Source organism: Mastomys coucha, unplaced genomic scaffold (assembly GCF_008632895.1).
Source record: "Mastomys coucha isolate ucsf_1 unplaced genomic scaffold, UCSF_Mcou_1 pScaffold6, whole genome shotgun sequence".
Taxonomy (NCBI): domain Eukaryota; kingdom Metazoa; phylum Chordata; class Mammalia; order Rodentia; family Muridae; genus Mastomys; species Mastomys coucha.
In genome coordinates, this window is record NW_022196912.1 from 49,837,127 (window position 1) to 49,861,245 (window position 24,119).

The window sequence follows — 24,119 nt, forward strand, 5'->3', positions numbered from 1 at the left end:
TATGGCTTTTCACTCCACGTAGAATCAAAAAAAACCTATGCTCACTGATATATGATTCTATACATTTACAGATAACAATTATGTATACTTAAAGTGATACAACTTATTTGTTAATAAAAATACATTTTACTGTTTATAAATTTCTGAAAATAACTAGGGTATAACAGGGAAATTGAAAATGGAAGACAAATGTTTATGTAACTAATTATATCATAAAGGGAAGACCGCATGCTGACAGGAGTGTAAAGAGCTAGCCTAAAGAATTTTAAAAATAATAGTTTGAGTAGATGGTACTAGCCAAGGACACAAAAACTGTCCTCTAATTTGTGTAGTTTCAGATGGTATAGATTAGCAATTCTGAAACTGCTTCATATGCATATGAGTTAAATATAAGTAGGTATATGACAGATAATAAGACCCAGACTTCTCATTTTCAGGGGAAGGTATAATAAATAGGGAAAGATAAAAGGTGAGAATTATATGTGTGTGTGTGTGTGTGTGTGTGTATGTGTACATGTATATGTATATTTGGCTCCAGTCAATAAGAAAATATGGAAGCAATGACTCCCCAGTAGCACGGAGAAGTTTCTCAGTTTCCAAACACATTTTACTTTGAAAAGATCAGAGCTCCTTAAGACAGATGTAAAACCGGGAAAAAAAATGCCCTCACATATCTTTCAATATTATTCTGAGACTATTTCTAGATGAGATTAACATTTGACTCAGTAAACTCAATTAAAATATAGCCCTTGCCGAGGTGGGTGCCCTATGTAGAACACAAAGCTAACTAGGGACATTTTGACTGTCGAGTGTGGACATCTGTCTCCCACATCTGCCTGAGGACTTTATCTAGGACATATGCCACTGAATCTTCTAGTTTTATGGTCTGCAGATTTGGGGCCAAACCTTCACCGATTCTCCCAGGTCTTCATTTTGTCCATAGTATGTCTTGGGGTTCCTTTTGTCTCCATAACAGATAAGTCAATTCTGTGGAACAGTCATTGCTTTGTATAACTCTTCCATTGTTTCTATCTCTTTGGAGAACTCAGACTAATGCAGGCAGGAAAACTAAACTTACATGATCCCTCATGAGCACTGAGGTCATGAGGACATTTCTGAAAGACTGCTGTTCTAAACAGCCAGAGCTGTACTGATTTGAGTTGGGAGGATAATATTGGGTTATAAGCCAGTGACTAAGTATCTACGGGTTTAATAAAACTAGTTTTCAAATAGGGTAGGATAAGTGCTACAGTTGACTAGATGTGAATCCCGCCATGCTGGCATGGTTCTGTCCAGGATCTGGGACTACAACCACAGAGATAACTAGGTGGGGAACATTGGTGACTTTGGAGAAGCATGAGTTTTCCAGAGTTTGTTTTTAATGATGGGAGGAGTTATACAGTGCTTGATTGTGGATGGAAGCAATGTCTCTAAGAACACATATTGGTGGCTGCTATTTATTCTAAGGAAGGTTGCTGACATTTGAGGAACGGGAGGACAGGTCAGCTAAAGGAGAGTGAACTTGGAAAGGTTGCTTGAAAGGCAAAGAAGACTGGCCTGAGACACAGTGAGATTTTAATGGGTCCACTTGACTTTCATGAGCAGAACTGTACAACAAATCCATCTCTTGGACCCCTGTTTGTTTTGAGTCTAGTGCTGCAAATAGTTATTTGAAGAACTAATCCAGATTTTATATATTCTTAAGTTGTTAAGAGAGATTGACAGAGCTGTGGTGATGTAGACTCAAAAGTAAAAAGTCGACTCATTTTAAGTATTATGACATTACAGCTATATATTGGACTCAGTGAAGGAGATATCGGGATGATGAACGAGGAGGAACAAGAACTTAAAAACTAGGAAGCAGCCCAAAGCCCTGGATGTGCAAGTCAAGCATGGCATGCACGTGACCTAACGCAGTCATGTATCTTTCTTTGGCAGAGACACGGTTTGTAATTCAGCTTTCAGTATTCCCTCCCATCGGCTAAGACAATAATATATGGTCATTTGTTGCCATGTCCCCTCTTAGTTCTTTTCTCATTCTTTATTTCTGTGATTTCTTTTGAAAAAAAAAAAGTAGGGAGGAAGAAGAGGCAGAATTTTCTTTCATTAAAGTTTTATGAAGTACTGAAAGTGATTGGCCATTCATTATCCTTTGCTGTTATTATTATATCCTTTATATTTAACCTTAAAAATAATGCCGGCTCAGTTCATTTCTTACTTTTGTCTGCTCTCCCTAATGGTATGTATCCCTATGCTTTAGATTTTATGAATTTCTCTAAATAGGTTATTTAGTTATTTGGTTAAAGTTCATATTTTGTTGAACCCAATGTTCCTGTGCACTGAAGATTTAAGTGAGAAATACTTTCTCCCAGAAAAGAAGTTCACTGGTTTCTTCTAGAAACTAAGAGTTAAATACCTAAAACTTTATTTAAGGCCCACTAAATATCTCTCCCAACTTTTGCCAGGTCCCAGGAGCTTGTGCATATTTTGGTTTCCATCATGTACTCACATACCTTACTCTTTCTCTCAGCACCACTGTCCATTGCCCCTTGGTACATTTCAACTTGCTCTGTTTCCCTTTCTCTATTCTGTTTACCCATATCATAGAAAATTCGGTAATATATTAAACTGTATTCTTTTTCCATATACTAAATCTCTTTGATGTTTAGTTAGGGGCTACTAAAGTTTCTGTCTATTACACCTGAAACAGAACGTTTTGGGGTTCTGAATTTACTTTAAAAATAGGGTAGAGATGGATAGATCAGTCACAGAGATGCTTAGACAGGATGAAAACAAACTTTAAGATAACAGAGGATAAAATCTTAGGTTTCCTGTTTCCTATGAAAGACCTTCAACAATATGCCTGGCCTTATAAGGTCTCTGGTGGCTATGGATAGTTTGCATTGCAGAGGTATGTGGAGACCAGACAAAATATATGCAAATACCCAGCAAGTGCTCTTCCCTCAAACCTGACCTTCTAGTGTTTTGCCTCAGCTAATGGGGTGTGAGAAACTCACCTGCTTAGGAACAGCTCAGGATGTTCTCTCTCCCAGAACACTCCTGTTGTTAAAGACATTTCAGCTCAGACACATGCATGATTTTATTTATTCTTTTGGTTTAATTAGTTTTGACTTGAAAAAAATGGGAATGAAATTTTTGTAACTGCAGATGCAATTAGAAACAAATAAATTACCAAACCAACAAACCAAGTTAAATCTCTAAGCAGATGAAAGATTTTTTTTTTTAAATTTGGGTGCATTTTAGTGGTGGGGATCCTCTACACAACAGTCGGACTTTCACTGTTTCAAGAGAATGGTGAATTAGAAAGTCAGGATCAGCTTCGAAAGAGTCATGTGAACACATTTGACCTGGCTATGATACAAATGAGGGTGGGTGGTGTTACCAGTGGAGGAATGCCTGACACTGCTTTTCTTCAATGAAGGTCTGCCTGGCCCAGGACTCTATCATCAAGGCCTCTGTCTAAAGCTGAAGGCTCTATGACAAATCACAGCTCACACCTGACAATAGTCAGGGCTTTAAACTCAACAGGGCAGGGGCTTGAAATTCTGCCAAGCCTTGCATTTTTTTCTGATTAGATTTGTTTTACAAGTTTACAAGGGGCTCCAGAGTGGACCCAGAGCTCTGTGGCTCCTTGGAATTTGGCACTGGCCTTCCAGACCTGACTATGGCTCAACCTCAATTAGTCTGGACAACTAAAATTCCAGTTTCTAAGTCAAAGTGATTTCCCCTCACCCCCAAAATATGTCACCTTTGAAACAGATGGGGAAGTGGGGGATGTGCACACAGAAACTGAAGGAGGAGAAGTGAGTTTACCTGTGAGTCAACTGAACACAGTGGCCCTGCAGGAAGAGTGTGAAACAGATCTGCTGGGTTCATGATCTTGTTTCTACCTTACTCATTAGTTGTGTGGCTCAAGGGAACTTAAGTAACCAATGGCCCTCAGTGTCCTTAAAGTGGCAATGAGACCAAGCTCACCTTACTGAGTTGTTGGAAAGAGTTAATTGTTAGATGGTATTAGTGAGAGTCTGAGGAGAACACCTGGCAGACAATGAACACTTAATAACTGGTGTTTGAACATTTGCTAATAGCTTATAATACTTGTCTTGTATAAGCAATTTCATTCACTGGCCCTCTATGATGTCATTGTAGAGAATAGATGCTTGGAACAAAGCTAGCATTTCTCCAACACTCAAGACTCAGAAAAACTTGGTTTTTTTGAAGCCCAATTTTCTTTGTTTTCTTTCAAGTCCCGTTTCCTAAACTACTTTGAATTTCATGAGGTAAATATTGATATCTTTTGCTTTCAGAATCAGAAAAAAAATATAAAACTTATTTGTCTTCTCCATGCCAGCTAATGACCTTATACTAATTTTATTTTGGAATTGAACCAGTCAATAAGCCCTATATATATATATATCTCCTGATCTTAGTATAGGCACAATAAGTTTTTGAGATTTACTTTGTTAATTTTATATTAATTAATTAATTATGTATAAGTTTGTGTGTGTATGTCTGCATGTGGGTATGTGCATTAGAGTACTGATGTCCAAGGAGACCAAATATATGGAATCCCCTGGAGCTGAAGTTGACAGATGGTTTTGAGCTCTCTGTCATGGGTCCTGAAAACTAAACCCAGGTCCTCTGGAAGAGCAGCAAGTGCTCTGAACACCCAAGCCATCTGTCTAGCATGTGCAATCTTGTAAATGGCGGCCTGATGATGCATCATTCTGATTTGAAATCAAACTTTACATCCTTGAAAGTAAAATGTCTCTTTCTAACACTGTATACCCTCTCATTCTTCTCCCCTGGATTTCAACACAATGGAAATGGAGGAGAGAGGAAAAAGAAAGATCAGAACAAAGAAGAAAAGCAAAGGAAATAATATGGGACAATAGCTTAGTGGAAATTTTGAGTTTGTGCAGGCATGTGGTATGTAGTAAAGTTGCTAATCAACTACATGATGATTTATTAAGTGCATTGGAAAATGTGCAAAAATAGCTGTTTTGATGAGCCCTTGAGGTAAAACATTAGGTAATTTCTCTAACATAAAATGATATATGCAAATTCCTATTAGATGAAAAACAATCTGAATTATCTCCTGGATGTCTGATGGAAATGCCTCTTCCCAAGGGAGAAAGGAAGAAGTACAGTATCTCAGAGACAGAAAAGGGCAGCCGAGATGCAGATGAATGAAGGCAGTGGTTGTTACCTGTATAGTGAGTCTGTGCTTACTTTAAAAAGCAATATTCATTTCTTACTCTACAGATATCTTTTGAACTAAGAGACCTCAATGGCTCATATTCTGACTATCCATTCTCCTGCACCATCATTGGTGTTTCTTATTTTGTCAATTAGGTATCTCCTATTGGAAACAAGAGTATAAATAAAATCACTCAAATTAGCTTTCTTTTGTCATGTCATTGTTGATTTATCAGTATCAATGCTTTCTTCTGAGGATAGCTTTCAGAACTAGAGTTTGAGCCAGAACAAGAAACAAAACAAAACAAACAAAACAAAAACAGGGAAAAACTTTACAAGAGCAAGAAGAGGTGGGAGAAGTTCACTCAATAACACACATGCCAAACAGAAAGCAGAAGCAATTAGGAGGAGGAGGTGTCAGACAAACTTGCCTCATTGAACAGAGAAATGTTTCTTTCTTATTTCCCTAAAATACAGAAAAGTGTGTGTGGATCTTGCTCGCCACATTGTGCTCAAGTACATATTTATTTTTACCATTCTCCTGCATCATAGAAAATCATCTCCCTTTGCAAATTGGCTTAAGGTTGGGTATACTTGGAGAGTGACATACACACTTTTTTTGTCCCTAAATAACACCCCACAAGTGTGTTTTTAAAAGCTAGATAATAATAGTAATGTCTTAGTTACTTTTCTCATGTTGTGATCTGACACTATGACAGAAGCAACTTATAGAAGAGTTTGCTTGGGACGTATAGTTGTATCAGTGACCAGCATGGCAAAGAACATGGCCATACACAGACATGCAGGACACTGAAGCAGTAGCCAAGAGCTCACATCTCATCCCTAAGAACCAGGCTGAGAGAAAGAGCTAACTGAAATAGCATGGACTTCAGAAACCTCATAGCTTGCCCTCAGTGACACACCTCTTCAAGAAGTCCACATCTCCAAAGTCTTCCCAAACATTTCCACTGATGGAACACCAAGCATCCTAACACAGGAGCCTCTAGGGCCATTCTTATTCAGACCAAAGCAGCAAGATTTACATGTAAGGAGAAATGAAAGTTCATCTTTTATCTATGTGATGTATTTGATAAGAACATAGGACGAAATTACAAAGACTGTTCTTTCCTTATTTTGGCTTTCAGAAATATAAGAAATCCTACTAAAATCCAAATTATCCGACACAAGAGAATGCTTATAGTGGAGAAAAGATAAAAGTGAGGTTTCAAGGAGAAATTTCAACATTTCTTGTATAATTTTACTTCTTATCCTCCCTACCCCTCCCCGCTAGGAGCTCCAATTAGAAAGCTCCGATATTCCTCTTGAAACCCAAGGAAGTGGTTTTCTCAGTGGTCCTATGATTGGTGAATAGAAGAGAGGATTATAGAGGGATTCATATCATTTTACAATTCACCACTTTGTGTTTTTCAACTTGTCAGCTCCAAACCACTAGATGGTTGCAGCAATTTTGAAAAAGAATCCCCAAATCCTTGTGCACACATATATTTTCTTGATCCTAAAATCAAAAAACACTATGATTATCACATAGGAGGTCCACAAAGTTGGTTGTCACTTATAGAGGGTACTCTTACTAAAAAATTAAATGAAGGGGAGATCGTGTCTCTACACTTCAACTTCTCATATTTTGGGATTTCACACATAAAAATCAGTATCATTTGTTACATGTTTTTAAAACTTAAAATTATACTCTTTCAAGCTGAATAAATTTGATTTTATGGAAAATTTAGTTCATGGTTCTCCCATCCTAGTTTCAGTGAAGCTCTTGTCATGGGGCAGCATCACTATATGAAAAATAGCATTGGAAGACCCTGTGTCCTAATGCTCTGTGGAGAAGCAAGGGAGATTTCTGGGTCACATTGATGCTATAAGCTGTAAACTTGGATTTTGGGAAAGAACACACACACACACACACACACACACACACACACACACACTGCACTTCTTCTGCTCTGGTCTGACTCCTCCCAGGCAACGCTTATTGGTTATTACTGCTGTGCAATCAAGGGCCAGACTCAGATCTGAAAACCATGTCTTCCAAGATTGTCAGTGGAAAGAGTTATACATAAAAGCAGTTTGTGTTTTCAAAGCAGGACTGACTCATCCTTGTGGGTTGTGAAGTAGGAAGAAAAGGTTTTTGCATGTATCTTGTTTGCTCTTCTTAATTTCCTTGTATGGTTGGTGGGCATAATCATATTAAGCTACCTAAAACAAAACTAATGTGGTATAAAGAAAGAAGAATGGAACAAGAAATTACTGGTCAAATGACTAATATTTTTTAAAAAAATATTTGCAAAGCACTTGTGCATGTCAATCTTTGCATGAAAGTTTCAGCAAGATAGAACAAGCAAAAATATCAGTGACACGATTTCTGCTGTGAATGGATATAAAGCTAAATAAGCACATATCATGGGGATTTTCTTTTCAAGACTGAATATTATTCCTTTGTCTCCACATATCGCAATTATTGTCCATTTTTTTCATTGTTAGACATGAAGGTTTTGCTCCTGTCTCTTGGCTATTCTAAATAGTGTTGTGATGAACACTTAAATGCTAATATTTTTAGATCATTTAAAATTTATTTTTGATAATATTCAGAAGACATATGACTGGATAATATATATGGTTAATTTTACTTTCAACTTTTAGAGGACAAAGAAAACTTTTTAAAATATATTGCCAGCCATACACCCCCATTTCTTTTCAAAGACAGTTGGTCCTTATACACCATTCATTATCATGAGATATAAGTAGCCTATATAATCTATAGGGGGTGGGTGTGCTCCACCTGTCAGGATAAATGAATTCCCTTCTGCATGTTTATATTGTTTTTTGTCTTCAGTCGAATGAACAAACTAAGCAAAGATAGGACCACAGGGATGATCCTGCTGCAAAACACACAAAAGAAGCATGTGGCCAGGCAGTGGGCCAATGCTAATCAAAGCGTCCAGCACCTGCATACCCTCAGCTGGGGGCTCAGTTCTCAAGAAGAAATCCACAGAAGGCCTGTCAGCACCTTGTTGTGTGTCTTGGGAAAGGACTCTCTAGGAACATGCCTGAATGTTTCCCACATGCTAAAGCCCACTTCTCAACATTTACATAGCTCCAAAGTGCAGCACAGAATCCCTCAGAACCTGGGCTAGGAGGTGGGCTAAAACTCAAACACTTCCTTTAGCTGAAAGAAGGACCCTTGCGGTACTTGGAGACACATGTGAAGAATGGTGCCCATGTTAAAAGAAAGGCTACTTTTGTGGCCCATTTCCTAGGAGTGAGGTCCATGGTCTCAGAAGGACCCCATGCTTGGATCACAGTTCTGCTGTGAGCTTCTCAAAATTCTTAACATAGTTCTAATAAGGAAGGAGTCACATGCTCCCCCCCTTTTTTTTCAGTCCAAAAGTTACGTAGCCACACTTCACTCTTTGCATGCAGAACCAGAAATGAAGAATCTGGTCAAGGGTCCATAGTACTCCAGGACAGTTAGCATGAAAGAGTAGGATATGGATCATATGGAGAACTAGAGGAAAGAATACAGTCATGTTTTATAAGGAAACTGAGTATTATGCATTGAAACTCAAAGCCCATCATTTTAACTTTCCTAGTCAATATGAAGTGTCACACTCTACCCACTTCTCATGGCTGTTCCATGGACTTTCCTCATTTCTTTTTATTCTTTTAGTTTTAAAGAGCAGCCTAAAAGGCATACACATACACTTGGGACCGATAGAAATAGCCCAGTGTCAGAGCACAGTGCTGGAGGACTTGTGTCTGCGCTGATCTTCACTTAGCCCCAGGCTCAGAATTCACTTCCAGAGTTGTGTCTGTCTGTCTGTTTGTCCTTTCTCTACCTTGTCCTATCATCATTCATCCTCCTGAAAACCACAATTGAAATACAAGTTTGGGTGGTACTTCTACTTTCATAGAAGTTGTTTTGTTTTTTTTTCCCGTCAGAACTTCATCACAGAACTGGTTATATTACTTTCAGGACCTGGGACAAAAGGAGGGCTACTTATTCAAAACTTCCTATGAATTTCAAGGCAGCAACAGCAAGAGAAGTGACTCAAACACGGGCCATCCTAAGCATGGGCTCTGCATGTCTACAGGCCAAATGGCCACGAAGCCCAATCCTCCATGGCCAGACTATGAAATCTGTGCTTTTTTTAAGCAGCTCAGCTGACTTGGCCTAACACTAAGAACAGTTCCCATGAAGCTAGGGATAAGATCATTTTCCTGAAGATACATGTTATTTGAATTCATGAATAGAACCAGGCTGGATATGTGAAGGCAGAGAGCCTGATTTCTGGACAGAACATGGGGCTCTTTACTAGGAGCTGATGAAAACATTGGTTCATTATGACACTGAAGAATGTGACTCCAGTGTTACCTACTCTCAAGTTCTAAGCTTCCATTTACCCCAAGCCTCCTCTTTGGTGAAGGAGGAAGCTGCTTCTTTGCCATTGTCCCAGTGTCTCCAGAGAGCACCGAGTCAGAGTTAGACATTTTATTCTATTTCACTTGTCAACTGGACTGAACAAACCCTTGCAACCAGAACCTCCTCTACCTTCCCTCCTAGTCTTCCTCTCCCTGCTCTCTATCCTCTCCTTCCCCCTCCTGCTTTTCCTAACCTTTATGCCCTGACAACCGCTCAGCACATAACAAAGCCATTCCTAAGTACTGATGGAACATAGGAAAAGGTTCCTGTGAACATTCTGTATGTATAATGGCAGAAGAATCTTTGTGCCAAGAAAACAGCACACATGAACACAGCTCTCTTTATAGTGCCAATAATGTATATACAGGGACATTGGATCAGATCTGGATAAACATGAGAGGGATGCCACAGGTCATCTAAAGAGTCCTTCTGAGGGATCTGAAATGACACTTACTGAGCTCTTCTGATTGGCTCTCAAAACAAGTGTCACCATCCCAAGCAGACTGTCTACTGAGCAGATGAGCGTTCCCAAGCTTATGTTTGGAGACAATCAGTTCCCATGCCTTAGTTTTTCCCAGTAACTTTGCTCTCTAATATTTAAATATTTATTTTGCTGTTCTCTGAAAGTCTTTAAAATGTATCACCTATTCCACAGTTATATATAGTCAATAAGCATCCAGTGGATGCCTATAGTATCAGATGTAAATGGAGGTTATTGGCATCAAAAGGATGGGAATATAACCATTCTTTTCATAATGACATCTCACACTCTCATCTCCTGGTTGTCACTGTGCAAGAGAAGACAGAGACTCTTAGATATAGCAAAGGTTTTTTAGTGCTATTGAAGTCGTGCTTCTACGGGAAATAACCAAAGCTAAAGTTTTTCTGTGATTATCCTTAGAACATATTTTACCATTATGCATTTCTCTTTGTGATAACCTTCAGGTCAGTCTATAGTGGGGGATGTTGACATCTGTGAAGGTAATTGTCTAATAAAGAGTTCACCTTACCATGTTTGCCAAAGTGGAGCTTTGTCATGATATTACCTTCTTATTCATTTTCCTTCCTTGCCAAACTTAAAGCCAGGAGAGAATTGGCAAATCCCAACACATTTGGGAGATAACTTACTCTTAGATAAAATTATACTACATAGTCATATTTTCTAAATTTGCTTCATTATTTCAGATCATTGCTCATTAGTTGAAATAATTTTTCAGTACATAGAAAGCATATGAAGAACAAGATTCTAAGAGTAGGTTCTGAGTTATGATAGCAGATAAGACTATCACAAAGTATAGCAAATATTTCAATAAAATATGTGAAAATTAAAATAATTAAGTGTGTGCCTTTATTCCCAATGTAATTTCAATGAACTTGACCTAGTTAAAGGAAAAGAAGAACCTGAAGACATACTTTGGATTTCAATGGTCTTCTGTAAAGAAGCAGCTGCATTCGTGTTCACGGACTGGTGGAGAACATCTTCCTCAAGAGGACCTGGCTGCAAGAACAGGACGAGAGACCACGGCAGAACATGAGAACCTCATAGTAAGTAGCATAGAAACAAAGCAAGTGAACAACGTCAACCTCAGTGGCCTGCTTAACATTTTCCTGACATCAGGTCCCCAGGTGTAGTTGGTTATAGTTTATGTCTTGTATCCATAGAATTAAATTCCAAGGAGCTTTTCTATTGGTCTCAAGATTAATGTATAGAGACCCTGAAGCAGGTGCACATCTGTGTATTAGTCATTTGAACTCTAAGTTATTTGTATAATTTTCTAGGCTCATCGCATCCCAAATTCCATCATGATGGTAGTGGCAGCTGAGGCCATGAACAAACTCTGGGAAGTTGTGTCAGATAGAGTGGACAGTCTATTATCCGTCTTTCAGCAGTGCTTTTACATTTAATTGCCTTAAACATTAAATACTTCCCGGTTGAAAGCCATGCATGAGACATTTGTTCCTGAACAAATTAGAAACAAAAACTAAGTTAAAGAAGCCAGAGGAAAGAACAGTACAGCTCCATGTAACTTCTACTTTATTCAAAGTCAGCCTCAAGCATGGGACAAATTCCTTCTGTGCAAATCTATGATCCTCTGGAAGGAATTTGGCAAACATGTGCCAGAAATACAGGAGAGCTTCTGATAATTTATGGAGCATCTCTCTCAGAATCATGTCAGATGATGCAGATCCTAGACATATGAGTATGAGTGTACTGTGAGGTAGAACAGTTGCAAAGTAAATAACCATCAAGTTTGGGGGACACAGAAAGCAAGTAAATAATAGTAGCAAGACATCAAACCCTAAAAAGATGTTTTCCTAGAAAATTCAAGTTAATAACCTCAAATAAGATGTTGGGAATGGTTGAACACAGTGGTATGTCCAGGAGCTGCTGTCACTAGACGTACCAAAGAATAAACCCATCTAAGTTTCTTCATCTGGAGGAAGAAAAAAAAATCCTAAGTGATTATAAGTTTCCACTGCATATGTGAGTGAATCTCACCCCCAGGGTCTCTCTGAGTTGATTATTCTATTCTTCAATCACGAGATTGAAAACAATAGCACCTTTCTTCCAGATGCCACAGGATAACAGAGTAGCTCAGGGATATTTATACATGAGTAAATTCACTAAATATAACTTTGTAGAGTGTTTTTCTTAGCTGCCAAAGAAAATGCTTTAAAATATCAAAAGGTCTGTGTGCAGTACAGTTTAGTGAGGGGAAAACACCACTGTACCTAAGTCAATGTCAACGAAAGATTGTGAAATCTTAAATGCTTATTTTGGTTAAAATCATTTTTAAAAAAGCAGGGCTTCAGATTGTATCTTTAAGAACATGTTATCCTGGTATTGCCTCTCCTTTCAGAGGAATGACTGAATCCTAAACTGAAAGTCCCTTGGAAAATGCTTTTTGAGGGATTAGACAGGCTTGAGTGAGCCACTTTGCTCATACACAAACTTTCCTTCCATTCACTGCTTTCTCAGAACCTAGAGAGAAATAATTTTTCATAGCAATAAAACATTTTTAAAAAACCCACTTCATGTTAGAACTTACACGAAAGATTGGCACAGTAAGTTCTTTCAAAAAAAACTCTCTGAGATTTCAGATATAAAATGCTGATAAACAGAACTGTATTGTCTAGGGAGAGAAAACTAGAGGCAGATTACAAGTGTAAAAGTCCTGCTTCTGCAACTGGAGCACCCTGAATTCTGTGGGCTTGTTGTTAAGTCCTGGGTAATATAGAAAGTATATGTGGTTCAGCATGTTGAGTATGAAAACACAAACACATCTAAACCCACAATTTTGAGTCTTCAATTAGATGCCATGAAGTTGTACCTACTTGTAAAAGCAACTCAGAGAATTAAGGAAATTAAATTGATCATTTAAGCCTCTCAAACCATTTCCTCACATGTTTTAGGTGAATGTCATTTGAGGGTTTAACCTTCAGTAAATTGCACCAATTTGTTTCATTTTGAGTGTGAGTACAGAGACAGGGCCGGATTCAGAGTGTTCGCACAATGTGGGCTCTTTATTTTCATCCAGTAGCTCTGCAGAGAAGGCAATGGGCAGGAGTCTCTCCATTGGCAAGGAAGCAAGCAGCATTTATAGGCTGTTTTCCTAAAATTAAAATCTTGTATGGAGGGACCACAGAATTGAGTTGTGTTTTTTAGAAAATTTGTTGACTCAATCATTCAGAATTATGGGCACTAAAACCATCTGATTGAAGCTTTCCACTTGATAAATATTTATGAATATTGGTCATTATTAGTAATCTAATAACTAAGTAATGAAATAATACTAAGTAAATAGTAATTTTTAATAAATTTGGAGCCAACATGAGAATACATAGTAAAGCTATATTAAGTAGTTTGACCAAGAAGATGTAGCCAAAATATTAGCTATTGAGACTAATCAGAATTAGTAAGAGATAAAAAAGAAATCCAGCTAAACAGTCCACTTTTGCAAACAAAATATTTCAGAGGGATTAAAGCAGATACAGATGTAAGAAGTCTTACACACCCATCATGCTTCCTGTCAAGCAAGATCATCAAATAAGGTAATTTTCATAAAGTTATTAAGATAAATTATATAATTTGACATGAAGATAAATTATATAATTTGACTATAACTCATGGGCACACAATGCTAGTTATCATCTTTATTATGTACAAGATATAATCACTACTCCTTACATGAATTTAGGCTCAGTGATAGAGAAATCTATGTTTCTTGCAGCTTTGACATTAAATTGAGGTATTGTTGGGCAAAACTAAGGTGTTTGTTCAGTTTCACCTGTCTGTCACATGATTTCGAAGGACAGCAGCCATTTTAAAACACCAGCTATAGGCAATTAACTAGTGAGCAAAGGAGACTTAGAGGCCAGGGACTAGAGTGGGGAATGTCTGAGGGAATATGGGAAGGGTTGAATAGAGGAGGGGGGAAAGGATATAATTATAGTTTAATTAAAAATAAACTGATAAAAATTTTCAAAATGTTTTAAAAGCAATAGCATGGATAAAATAGAATGAGATTTTTAAAAGTATAGCAATTAAGCCTTAGCCCAATTTGGGGCAAATGAAACCTTCACAATGGGGCACATTAAACCCACAAACATGGATTTAGGTGAATACTTGTAAATATGTCTAAAAACATTTTAAGTTTTAATATTCTGGTTCACGACTTGGAATTACTTTAGATATATGGTATATTTGATGATAAATTATAAATTATAATATAAATAAATATTATATGTATAATTATAAATTATCAGTGTGTTTATTTATTATCAATTAATTGTTTGATTATTTTGAAGTATGACCTTAGTAAAACTCAGTCTGGCCCTGGATCCATGAGCCTTCTATATTAGTCTCCCACCCTTGGCATTATAGGCATGTGCCTATACACTCAAATCTAAATTTATTTTCAAAATTTTTGGTAGGTAATTTTAGCTTTCAGAGACTTCTAAAGATCATTCAGAAGTTTTTATAATATAGAAGACCTCATCCAGGTTCTCCTCATGTTGACTAGTTACATAAATTCTGTTTATATTTCTACTTTATTCCCTATACTACTCTTGATATAAAAAGATATAGTGATTCTAAGAAACTTTTCAAGTAAATTTTAAATTTTCACAATTTTAGTCAAATTGTAATTATCATTGACCTTGTTAAACTTAAGTATTAAACAGACATTAATAAAAATAGTTTAATATATTTGTTGCATACAGAATCATATATAATAATAAGATATTTCTCATTCGTCTTCAGTCTGTATAGTGTTTTTGTTACCTCACTATACTGTCTAATTTTCACACTCTAGTGTTGAAATAATGAGTGAGAATACTGAACATTTGTTATTTAATAAAAAAAGTTTTTATATTCCATCATTGAAACACAATTTTAAGAAAGTTCATATCTATTAAACGTACAATTGTAAATAAACTATAGTAGTATCCTAAAAATTCTCTTTTATAAAATATAATACTTTATAATGGTACAAATAGTTACAAACAGTGACAGAGGGGACTCTCACAAATATGATATTCAGAAAAGGCATTATATACAAAATAATATATATGCATACATACATATATATGTATATATATATATATATATATATATATATTTCCTTTTTATAAAGTTTATAGATGGGGAATTAAAATGTGGTTTTAAAATCAAAAATCCACAATAGTGTCTGGGTTTGGAGATTGAATATTTGAAGGATTCTCAGGTGGAACAGTCTCTGGATTGTCCTTCAGTCTCTGCTCCATAGTTTGTCTTTGCAACTCCTTCCATGGGTATTTTGTTCCCCCTTCTAAGAAGGAATGCAGTATCCACACTTTGGTCTTCCTTCTTCTTGAGTTTCTTGTGGTTTGTGAATTGTATTTTGGATATTCTGAGCTTCTGGGATAATATCCACATTACTGAGTGCATACCATGTGTGTTCTTTTGTGATTGGGTTACCTCACTCAGGATGATATCCTCCAGATCCATCCATTTCCCCAAGAATTTCATAACTTCATTGTTTTTAATATCTGAGTAGTACTCCATTGTGTAAATGCACCACATTTTCTGAATCCATTCCTCTGTTGAGGGAAATCTGGGTTCTTTCTAGCTTCTGGCTATTATAAATAAGGCTGCTATGAACATAGTGGAGCATGTATCCTTACTGCATGTTGGAGCATCTTCTGGGTATATGCCCAGGAGTGGTATAGCTGGGTCCTCTGTCAGTATTATGTCCAATTTTCTGAGGAACCACCAAACTGATGTCCAAAGTGGTTGTACCAGCTTGCAATCCCATCAGCAATGAAGGAGTGTTCCTCTTTCTCCACAACCTCACCAGCATCTGCTGTCACCTGTGTTTTTGATCTTAGCCATTCTGACTGGTGTGAGGTGGAATCTCAGGGTTGTTTTGATTTGCATTTCCCTGATGACTAAGGATGTTGAATATTTCTTTAGGTGGTTCTCAGCCATTCGGTATTGTTCAGTTGAGAATTCTTTGTTTAGCTCTGTACCCCATTTTTAATAGGGTTATTTGGTTCTCTGGAGTCTAACTTCTTGAGTTCTTTGTATATATTGGATATTAGCCCTCTGTCAGATATAGGGTTGGTAAAGATCTTTTCCCACTCTCTTGGTTGCTGTTTTGTCCTATACTTCCCATATAAAATCACCAAACCCAGACACTATTGTGGATGCCAGCAAGTGCTGGCTGACAGGAGCATGATATAGCTGTCTTCTGAGCGTCTCTACCAGTACCTGACAAATATAGAAGTAGAGGCTCACAGCCATCCATTGGACTGAGTACAGGGTTCCCAATGAAGGAGCTAGAGAAATGACCCAAGGGGCTGAAGGGTTTATAGCCCCTTAGGAAGAACAACAATATGAACTAACTAGTACCCTCAGAGCTCCCAGGGACTAAACCACCAATCAAAGAGTACACATGGTGGGATTAACGGCTCCAGCTGCATATGTAGCAGAGGATTGCCGTCAGTCATCAATGGGAGGAGAGATCCTTTGTCCTGTGAAGGTTCTATGCCTCATTATAGGGGAATGCCAGGGCCAGGAAGTGAGAGAGGGTGGGTTGGTGATCAGGGGGAGGGAAGAGGGAACAGGTTTTTTTTTCCCCCAGAGGGGAAACTGGGAAAGGAAATATCATTTGAAATGTAAATAAAGAAAATATCTAATAAAAAAGCAAGGTAAAAATTATTATTACAAAATATTTTAAATAAATAAAGAGGAAAAAAGAACTTGAAACAAAAATCAGTTACTTTTGGAAAGGAGAGAATGGGTCTGGATCATTAGGAATTTAGATTATCTTGGCCCTATTTATGTGATGTCCTTGGGATACTTCACTAAATTGTTCATCCTTGTGTATGTGCAGACTTCTGTATGTGTATTATATTTTACTCTTTCCAAACAACTTTGGGAATGTAAAACTTCCTCCAGAAACTTAACACTAGAAAAGCTCTCTGACATAGTCAAGCAGGGAAAGAGACCGACTCTTCAGACCATGCCTGCTCCATTGTGCAACGATTGTTCCTAAGAAACACAGTGAGACTGTCATGCTGCAATAATGTCATGCTCTTAGATACAGACCATAAGTTCATTGGCAAAGAAAACTGAATGTCTGCCTACAACATTCAAACAAATCAGATGAGATCCAAAAAGTATTTGATTGTAAGGATCAAAGGGATTACGGAGGAATGTGATGGCCAAGACCAAGAAGACAAAGGAGGCAAATCAGGGTACTCACTTGACCTTCCATGCTGATGAACAATTTATTATCAATTCCCTCGTGAGGATGGATTGATACTTAAAACCCTCTCTCTCATTTAAATAATTGCCCAAGAATGACTGCAATTAGTTGTATATGTTTAATTTGATTGCATAAGTAAATCTGGTTATAATTTTATCCATACTGTGAATTATGAGTCAATCATTTTAAAAATAGCCATTGTTATTAGTTTGAAGTCATTCATAGTTTTCACCTAATAGAGTTGGAGGGGATGGAATCAGAGTGGATTCTGTTGACAATCAAGTCAATAGGCTGGAGGACTATTAATATTATGTTTATCTCTCACCTCCAAGAGGATAATTGAGGATGACCTCAATACAGCACTAAAGAAATATCTCTGAACAACAGCAGAGCTTATCAAGTCTTGTAGAAGCAATGGTAGGACCAAGGTGGAAAGGAACAAGTGTGGCTATTCAGTTTCTTGATGCTAAGAGTATTCCTCAACATGACAGGAAGCAACAGTGGACTAGACTGAGATTAGGGGTGGCTAATTTTTATGTTTATTCTAAGTTTTGATCTACATATTTTGTGAGGTTTTGCTATGTAGCTCAGGTCAGCCTCAAACTTGTGGTAATTGCCTTCCTTCTGCTTCCTGATCACAGAGTTAACAGTCAGTAGGCACCATACACAGCTTCCTTTTAAGTTTATCAAAGAGATTTGCATGGAGACTATTTTCCATGTCATATCAGGGATATGCTGGTGGTATTCACCAAGTGAACAGCGTCATTTGGATAGAGATGAAATCTGTGATAAATGTTCACCATTTTCAACCGGTTCCTGGGATGCCTCTGAGCTCAGAATGGAGTAGAGCTCCCCACAGCTGCTTTTCATAGTAGCATCACTAGGAAGGTACTTGTTCATTGACAACGTGAGCCAAGTTGCTCCTAAAGATGCTTCCCCCATCAACTGAGCTTCTAACGCCTCCAAGTCTCACTTCGGTGATTTCATCTGTTGTTTTTATTGCATTCACTGTTGTTTTACTCCACAGTAGAGGCAAATCCACTAAAAACTTTCATATTCTTCACAGAAATTCAATTGTGATGGTACTCTATTTCACTTGCATAGCTACAGTGTTTGTTTTACTCCTCTCATCTTAGCCTTCTTACTATCAGAAACAAAGCTAGAACATCCATTCAGAGCCACCTGCAATTCTAGGGAGCCATACTGTCCTCATTTATGCTTTCCTTTTATATAACATATCTTTTCTTTAGATACTAACTTGTCAAAGCCTTACTTTGTATCCAAGGTCGAGGTTAAATTATACTTCTCTGTAAAGTACTCCATCCCTGTAGATAAAATAATCATCCCTGCTTTGCATCCCTAAGATCTTTGGTAATGTTCTCATTACTCTTCATGCATTAGTATAATGCTCAGACAATAGATGTCTAATAAGAGGCAGCAAAATTAATGGACAGATAAAAGCATTCCATGATGTTTGGTTCCTTATAAAAATGCTTTCTTTTATTGATAACTATAATCCATGATGTGTTTAAGCTCACAACCTGTATTTCTTTTAGCTTTATCTGAAAAACCCAGACAGAAATAACCCAGATGATTTGCAAGTAGTTTTGAGTTATCCGGACCGTGGAGCATTTCCTGAAGCAGATGGTTCAACTTCTCATACTGATCACGGAATATAAGAACCCACTCTCACAGGGCATATCTATAGTGGAAAGAATCTTCAAATAATTTTTTCCAAAACAATTTTACTCCCTTTAGATTACCCGCACAACTACTTTTGGAGTACAGACAGGTATCAAAATCTAAAAGAAGAACATGTTGGGAAGTGTCATTCTGGCACGTCATTCACTTTCTCTCATCCTCTGCTCATGAATTGCAACTATTCAGGATCTTGTAAGCATTCCCAGATTCACACCAAGTCCCCAGTGGACTAAGCCTCAGTCATACATAATCTAAAAGATGAAAAAAGAGGGCAAAACAATGTCTTCATGTAAAATCCAATGCAAACAACTGCCCCTGGCCCCCCAGTGAATAACGTGCACATCAATATCTCAAGGGTTCACCTCTGGGGTGGCTGTTAACACCCACTAGGAATCAGTTAAAGATGTTTTTTCTTCCAGTGTCTTAGACCCTGCCCAATTCATCTTTAAAAACAAAGGCAATCTCCACTTTTAGCCACCGTGTGTGAAATCCCAGCCAAAGGGGAAAGCAGCTGGGTATAGTTTAGAAGAGACAATAGTTATTTAGAGAAAAAAAAAGGAGGAGGAGGAATGGAAGAGGAAGTGAATGAAAAAGAAGGAAGGTTGGAAGGGAGTGAGCAAGGAAGGGACAAAGAAAGGAAAGACAGATGAAGAAAATGGAAACAAACTAGAAATCTAGTGTTTAATGAGCAAGGGCAGTCAAGAACCTCCCGCATCATCTCAAGAGCTTCTCTAGCTATGAAAATGTGGGTTTGTCCTTAAAAAAAAATTGTCCTCTCTTTCTCATGAGCTTGATCCCACTATTTATTCTTATATGGTCTGTGGCCTTTGTAAGGTCCTGTTCTCAACTCATGACCTGAAGCTTCTCACTCTGTATATCTTCTTCTTTCCTTTGCTTAGTAGAATATTTGTTTTTAGATTGGTTTCCAGAGGGAAGAGAAATTCCTAAAGCTTTTCTCACCTCTAGGGAAAATTTCTTTCAGAGGAAGCAGCCTGAGGTGTTGCTAATTGGCTTTGTAGAACAGTAGTTGAAAGTGGCCTTAGAGTAACTGAGTATGTTTGCAAGCCAGCTCCAAGACAGACGACTGAAATAAAAGTCTCCAAGGAGTGTCACTGCTCCTGTCTCTAAATCTAAAAATGAAGTGGCTGTTCCCAGAGCTGAACCTGGTGCTTTTCCAATCGATCTCAAGATTTTTCTCATGTAGGTGTTTAATTTCTCATAAATTCCAAGCTCATGTTTTTAAGGGATTCAGTTAAAAATATCCATCATGATTTGATTAGACTGATAACCCTCAGTTCTATACTTGGCCAAGAAAAAGAATAAATTAAAAGAGAGAGAGAGACTTCTAGTATGATTTCAAAACTCAGTCTCCTCCAAGAATTTCTTGTACCATACTCAAATTAGTTTTAATCTAATAGCAAATATTATTAGCAAATATTATTAGCAAATATTATTGCAAATATTGGCAAATATTATTTGACTGACCTAAAAGAAGAGTTAGATGTTTTGCTAAGTATATTGTTTTCATGCTGAAAGTATTTAAAAAGAAGAAAAGCCTGTTTGAGGTGTAATATTTCAGTAGCATTTTCTTAAACAGTGGTTTTTGGTGCCCATCTGTGTCTACAAGAATATGCAGCTAATGGTTTTGGCTAATCCTACAATTCTTTGAGGTTATACCATATATTAATTTGCTTAAAATAAATAAGAAGAAGAAGAAGAAGGAGAAGAAGAAGAAGAAGAAGAAGAAGAAGAAGAAGAAGAAGAAGAAGAAGAAGAAGAAGAAGAAGAAGAAGAAGAAGAAGAAGAGGGAGAATTGTTTTGTTTTACTGTATTGACAAGGTCTGGCCAAGAACAACAACAAAAAGGAATAGCATTTTAAAAGCTGGCAATATATTTCTGAACTCTAATCCTCTACACATGAATAAATACATCTGACGAAGTGCAGAGTCCCTCACAAAGGCCCTCTTGACCCTTCTAATTTGAGCTCAATTGCATGCTCATGGTTGGGAAGCTAGTTGGTTCTGTCAGTGTTTTAAGCTCTGGCTTCACTACATTTTGTTATTTGTAAAAGTGAAATCCCAGATAATAAGTCATAATTGCTCTATTAATCACATGCAAGGGGGCTTGGGGGGAAATTGGGATTTTTTAAATTGCAGTAATTGGCATCTGAAAGATGTCATTTTTGTTTTCTTATCCAGAGATTACCACATAAAACTGCAGTGGAAATTGCATGTAGGTACTTTGGTTAAATGGTGAGGTATATGCAATATGCCTTATATGTTATTTTTTTCTGCAAAAATGAAATTTAAAACTTCACTGTAGTCACAATGACCTTTGACCTGTAAAAAAGTATGCAAGCCAGGCCTTGGATTATAAATTATATTGTCAATGAAAGTGAGAACTCTTTGTTTCTTGGGTTGTTTCAAGTATTACATTTTCATTTCCTCTTTCCAAATGAATTATAATGTACAACACACTTGTGCTTTTCTTTCATTTTTCATTTTAAAAATTCTTCTTTCTTTTTGCTTTGTTCTTCTAGGTGTAGAGAGATCCACTGCAACAAAATTTACCTTTCGTTGTTCAATATACCAACTCCATCTGTCATTCTTGTAGTATCCCATGGGAAAGCTATATCCATAACTATGTCCCTAGAATTTTTAGTAGGAAAAACTGAAACAACTAGACTAAACTCCCTTTTCTTTAGATTAGGATAAATAAATTTTAGACTTTGCTTAAGCAATTGAAGATGGCCAACCAAAGGAGACAAGATCTTAACTAGTATATTATAATCACAAGATCAAACTTACTAAAAGACATCCAAATAATTCAAGTAAGTTAAGTAATCGTTATAGCTCCTAAATAATTTCACTCATCACTTCCTGACTTTTATTTATTAGCCATCTCTCTACTCATGTAGACTGATTAAGACTGGCTAATAATGCTTTTATCTGTGTATCAGAGCCTAGTTTTCTTTAAAGTAAAAGACCATTGGAGAGATTACACCATCTTCACCAGAAATGCAATTTTAGAACTGAGAATGTGGTTATATACAGAGATTATCAGTACTAAAGAGTCTCATTTGAATGGGTGTGTTGAAAGAGTCACTAAATCTGGTCATCTGTAGGGTCACAATGCACAGCTCATTCTGGTTTTCTAGTGACATCATTCTGAGACACTACCAAAGACATTAAGATTACACAAGTGATTAAAGACCATGTATGATTGTTCCAAGACACATTATCCAGTGGGCAAGCAGTCTAAGCTAACCACCCACAAAATAAATACAGCATTTTTGATACTCCTTCGTTGTTACCCCCAAGTAATCTCCCATTGTGTTTGATACCATTAGTTTATAAGTCACAAAAAGACTATATTTTACATCTTTGATCCTATGGATGATGTGTGATTTGAAAAAGCAGCCTATTGTTGATGCTTTAAGGACATAATCATTATGTCCTTAGATCCTCCTAGCTAGTATGCTTTCTAAAATTACATAACAGCGTTAGGCACTTTTTCAGTCCTGCGATTATTTTTTTTCAAATTGGAAAAAATATGTACTTATGTAATAAATATGGCAAAGTAATTGTGTTGAAGCATTTTAGACTCATATAGTAAGATGAGCAGTGAAATTTATGCATTCAGTGTATGGGGAAAAAGCACAATATTTTATAAATACATATACAATATTATAAGTTTTTGTTAAATGACATAAAGCAAAGGTTTCAAGAACAATTTTATGTATTGGGCTATTTACTGGACGATAGTAATCAATATATACAAGCATTGAAATAGTTGTTGAATTGCCATGAATTGACCTAAAAATCTTGTCTTGACTTTGACACAAATGTCCAAGGGAATAAATAAGAAGTCTGCCAAGTGATTAGCAGTTTGTGCTATATGTTAGATACATGATGTGGCCCTTTGACCTTTTAGATTCAAGTTCAGGTCTTAGATCTCTTGCATTGCAGCTGTATGGCAATAGTGGGTTTTTCAACCTTGCAAAGGTTCCTTATCAGTCTCAAGAAGATCGGATGAAAAAAAATCTTAAGGATGCTGTTAGAATGGCTTTATTTTTCTGACTTAGCAATCCAACAGGAATCTCAAAAACTTCTAGAAGTTTAATTTCATATTAAATGATTCAATATCCATTTGATTGGGTCAGTAGACAAAACATTCTTCTTTCCAAGGGATTTCATTGCTCAGTTTTCGGCTGTGTAAATAACTTGATTGAAAGGAATGCTATGTGGATACTCTACCTGGGAAGATGGTGTAGCGTGTCAGTCAAAGCAGAGAAGCTTCTTGTGCCTACATTCTTCATGGCGAGGGCTACACAGAACAATTTACTTTCATAGATTAAATGATAAACTTTAAAAATACACATGCATAGACCCTTGTCCTTTATCCCTTCTTTTGTATGCTGTTAATTTTTACCTCATTTCCTAGAAGGGCATTTATGCAGGCTTCCGATGCATCACAGATGGCTGTCAGATCATGTCCTCCTTCAAGAGCCAATGCCACTCGTCCATTAGCCAATGTCATCAATTGCTTTGTCAAATGACCAAAGCCTATCATAAGAAAAGCAGAACATTTCAAAGTGTTAAATAAGGAAGATGCACCACTAGTAAGTAACAGTGACTGAGCATTTTTTCTGTTCAGAGTTACTTCTTAGGATTTTCTAGTGCTACTTCATTTAATACCCAGATTATTACATCAGTGTTGCATACAAGGGCACTAATGCCAAAGACCCCAGGGATAAAACAACATCACTAGACTTGTGTTGTTTCACCTGTCTCTTCACCAATATACATCAAAGGCTCACTTAACAGGATGTGCGTCCATCTGATATAAGCCTTGAAGTAGTTGTTAATGTAACTTGGTGGTAGAGTACTTGATTAGGATGTGTGTGGCTCTACATTCCCTTCCCCAGATTCCATATGCACATGAGCATGCACAGACACACAGACATGTGCTCTCTCTCTCTCTCTCTCTCTCTCTCTTTC

General features: G+C 37.1%; 1 protein-coding gene and 1 long non-coding RNA gene across 23 annotated transcripts in view; one reads left to right on the forward strand and one right to left on the reverse strand.

Moving 5' to 3' along the window:
* Hdac9 (histone deacetylase 9) overlaps positions 1-24,119 on the reverse strand; it is an 832,819-nt gene that overhangs the window by 31,541 nt on the left and 777,159 nt on the right. For all 21 annotated transcript variants that reach the window (XM_031355577.1, XM_031355573.1, XM_031355564.1 and 18 more), the window contains 2 exons: positions 23,551-23,684; positions 11,081-11,165 (listed from right to left, as the gene is read on the reverse strand). In XM_031355577.1, coding sequence (XP_031211437.1) covers positions 11,081-11,165; positions 23,551-23,684 — 219 coding nt within the window. The remainder of the gene's footprint in view (positions 1-11,080; positions 11,166-23,550; positions 23,685-24,119) is intronic.
* The window catches only part of LOC116079701, a 25,625-nt gene continuing 5,716 nt past the window's right edge, over positions 4,211-24,119 (forward strand). Inside the window, exons 1-3 of one of the 2 annotated variants that reach the window (XR_004114128.1) lie at positions 4,211-4,301; positions 11,051-11,212; positions 13,644-13,720. This is a non-coding gene — a long non-coding RNA (uncharacterized LOC116079701). Of the gene's footprint in view, positions 4,302-9,647; positions 9,727-11,050; positions 11,213-13,643; positions 13,721-24,119 lie in introns of those variants that run through there. The other variant, XR_004114127.1, reaches the window with a different exon arrangement.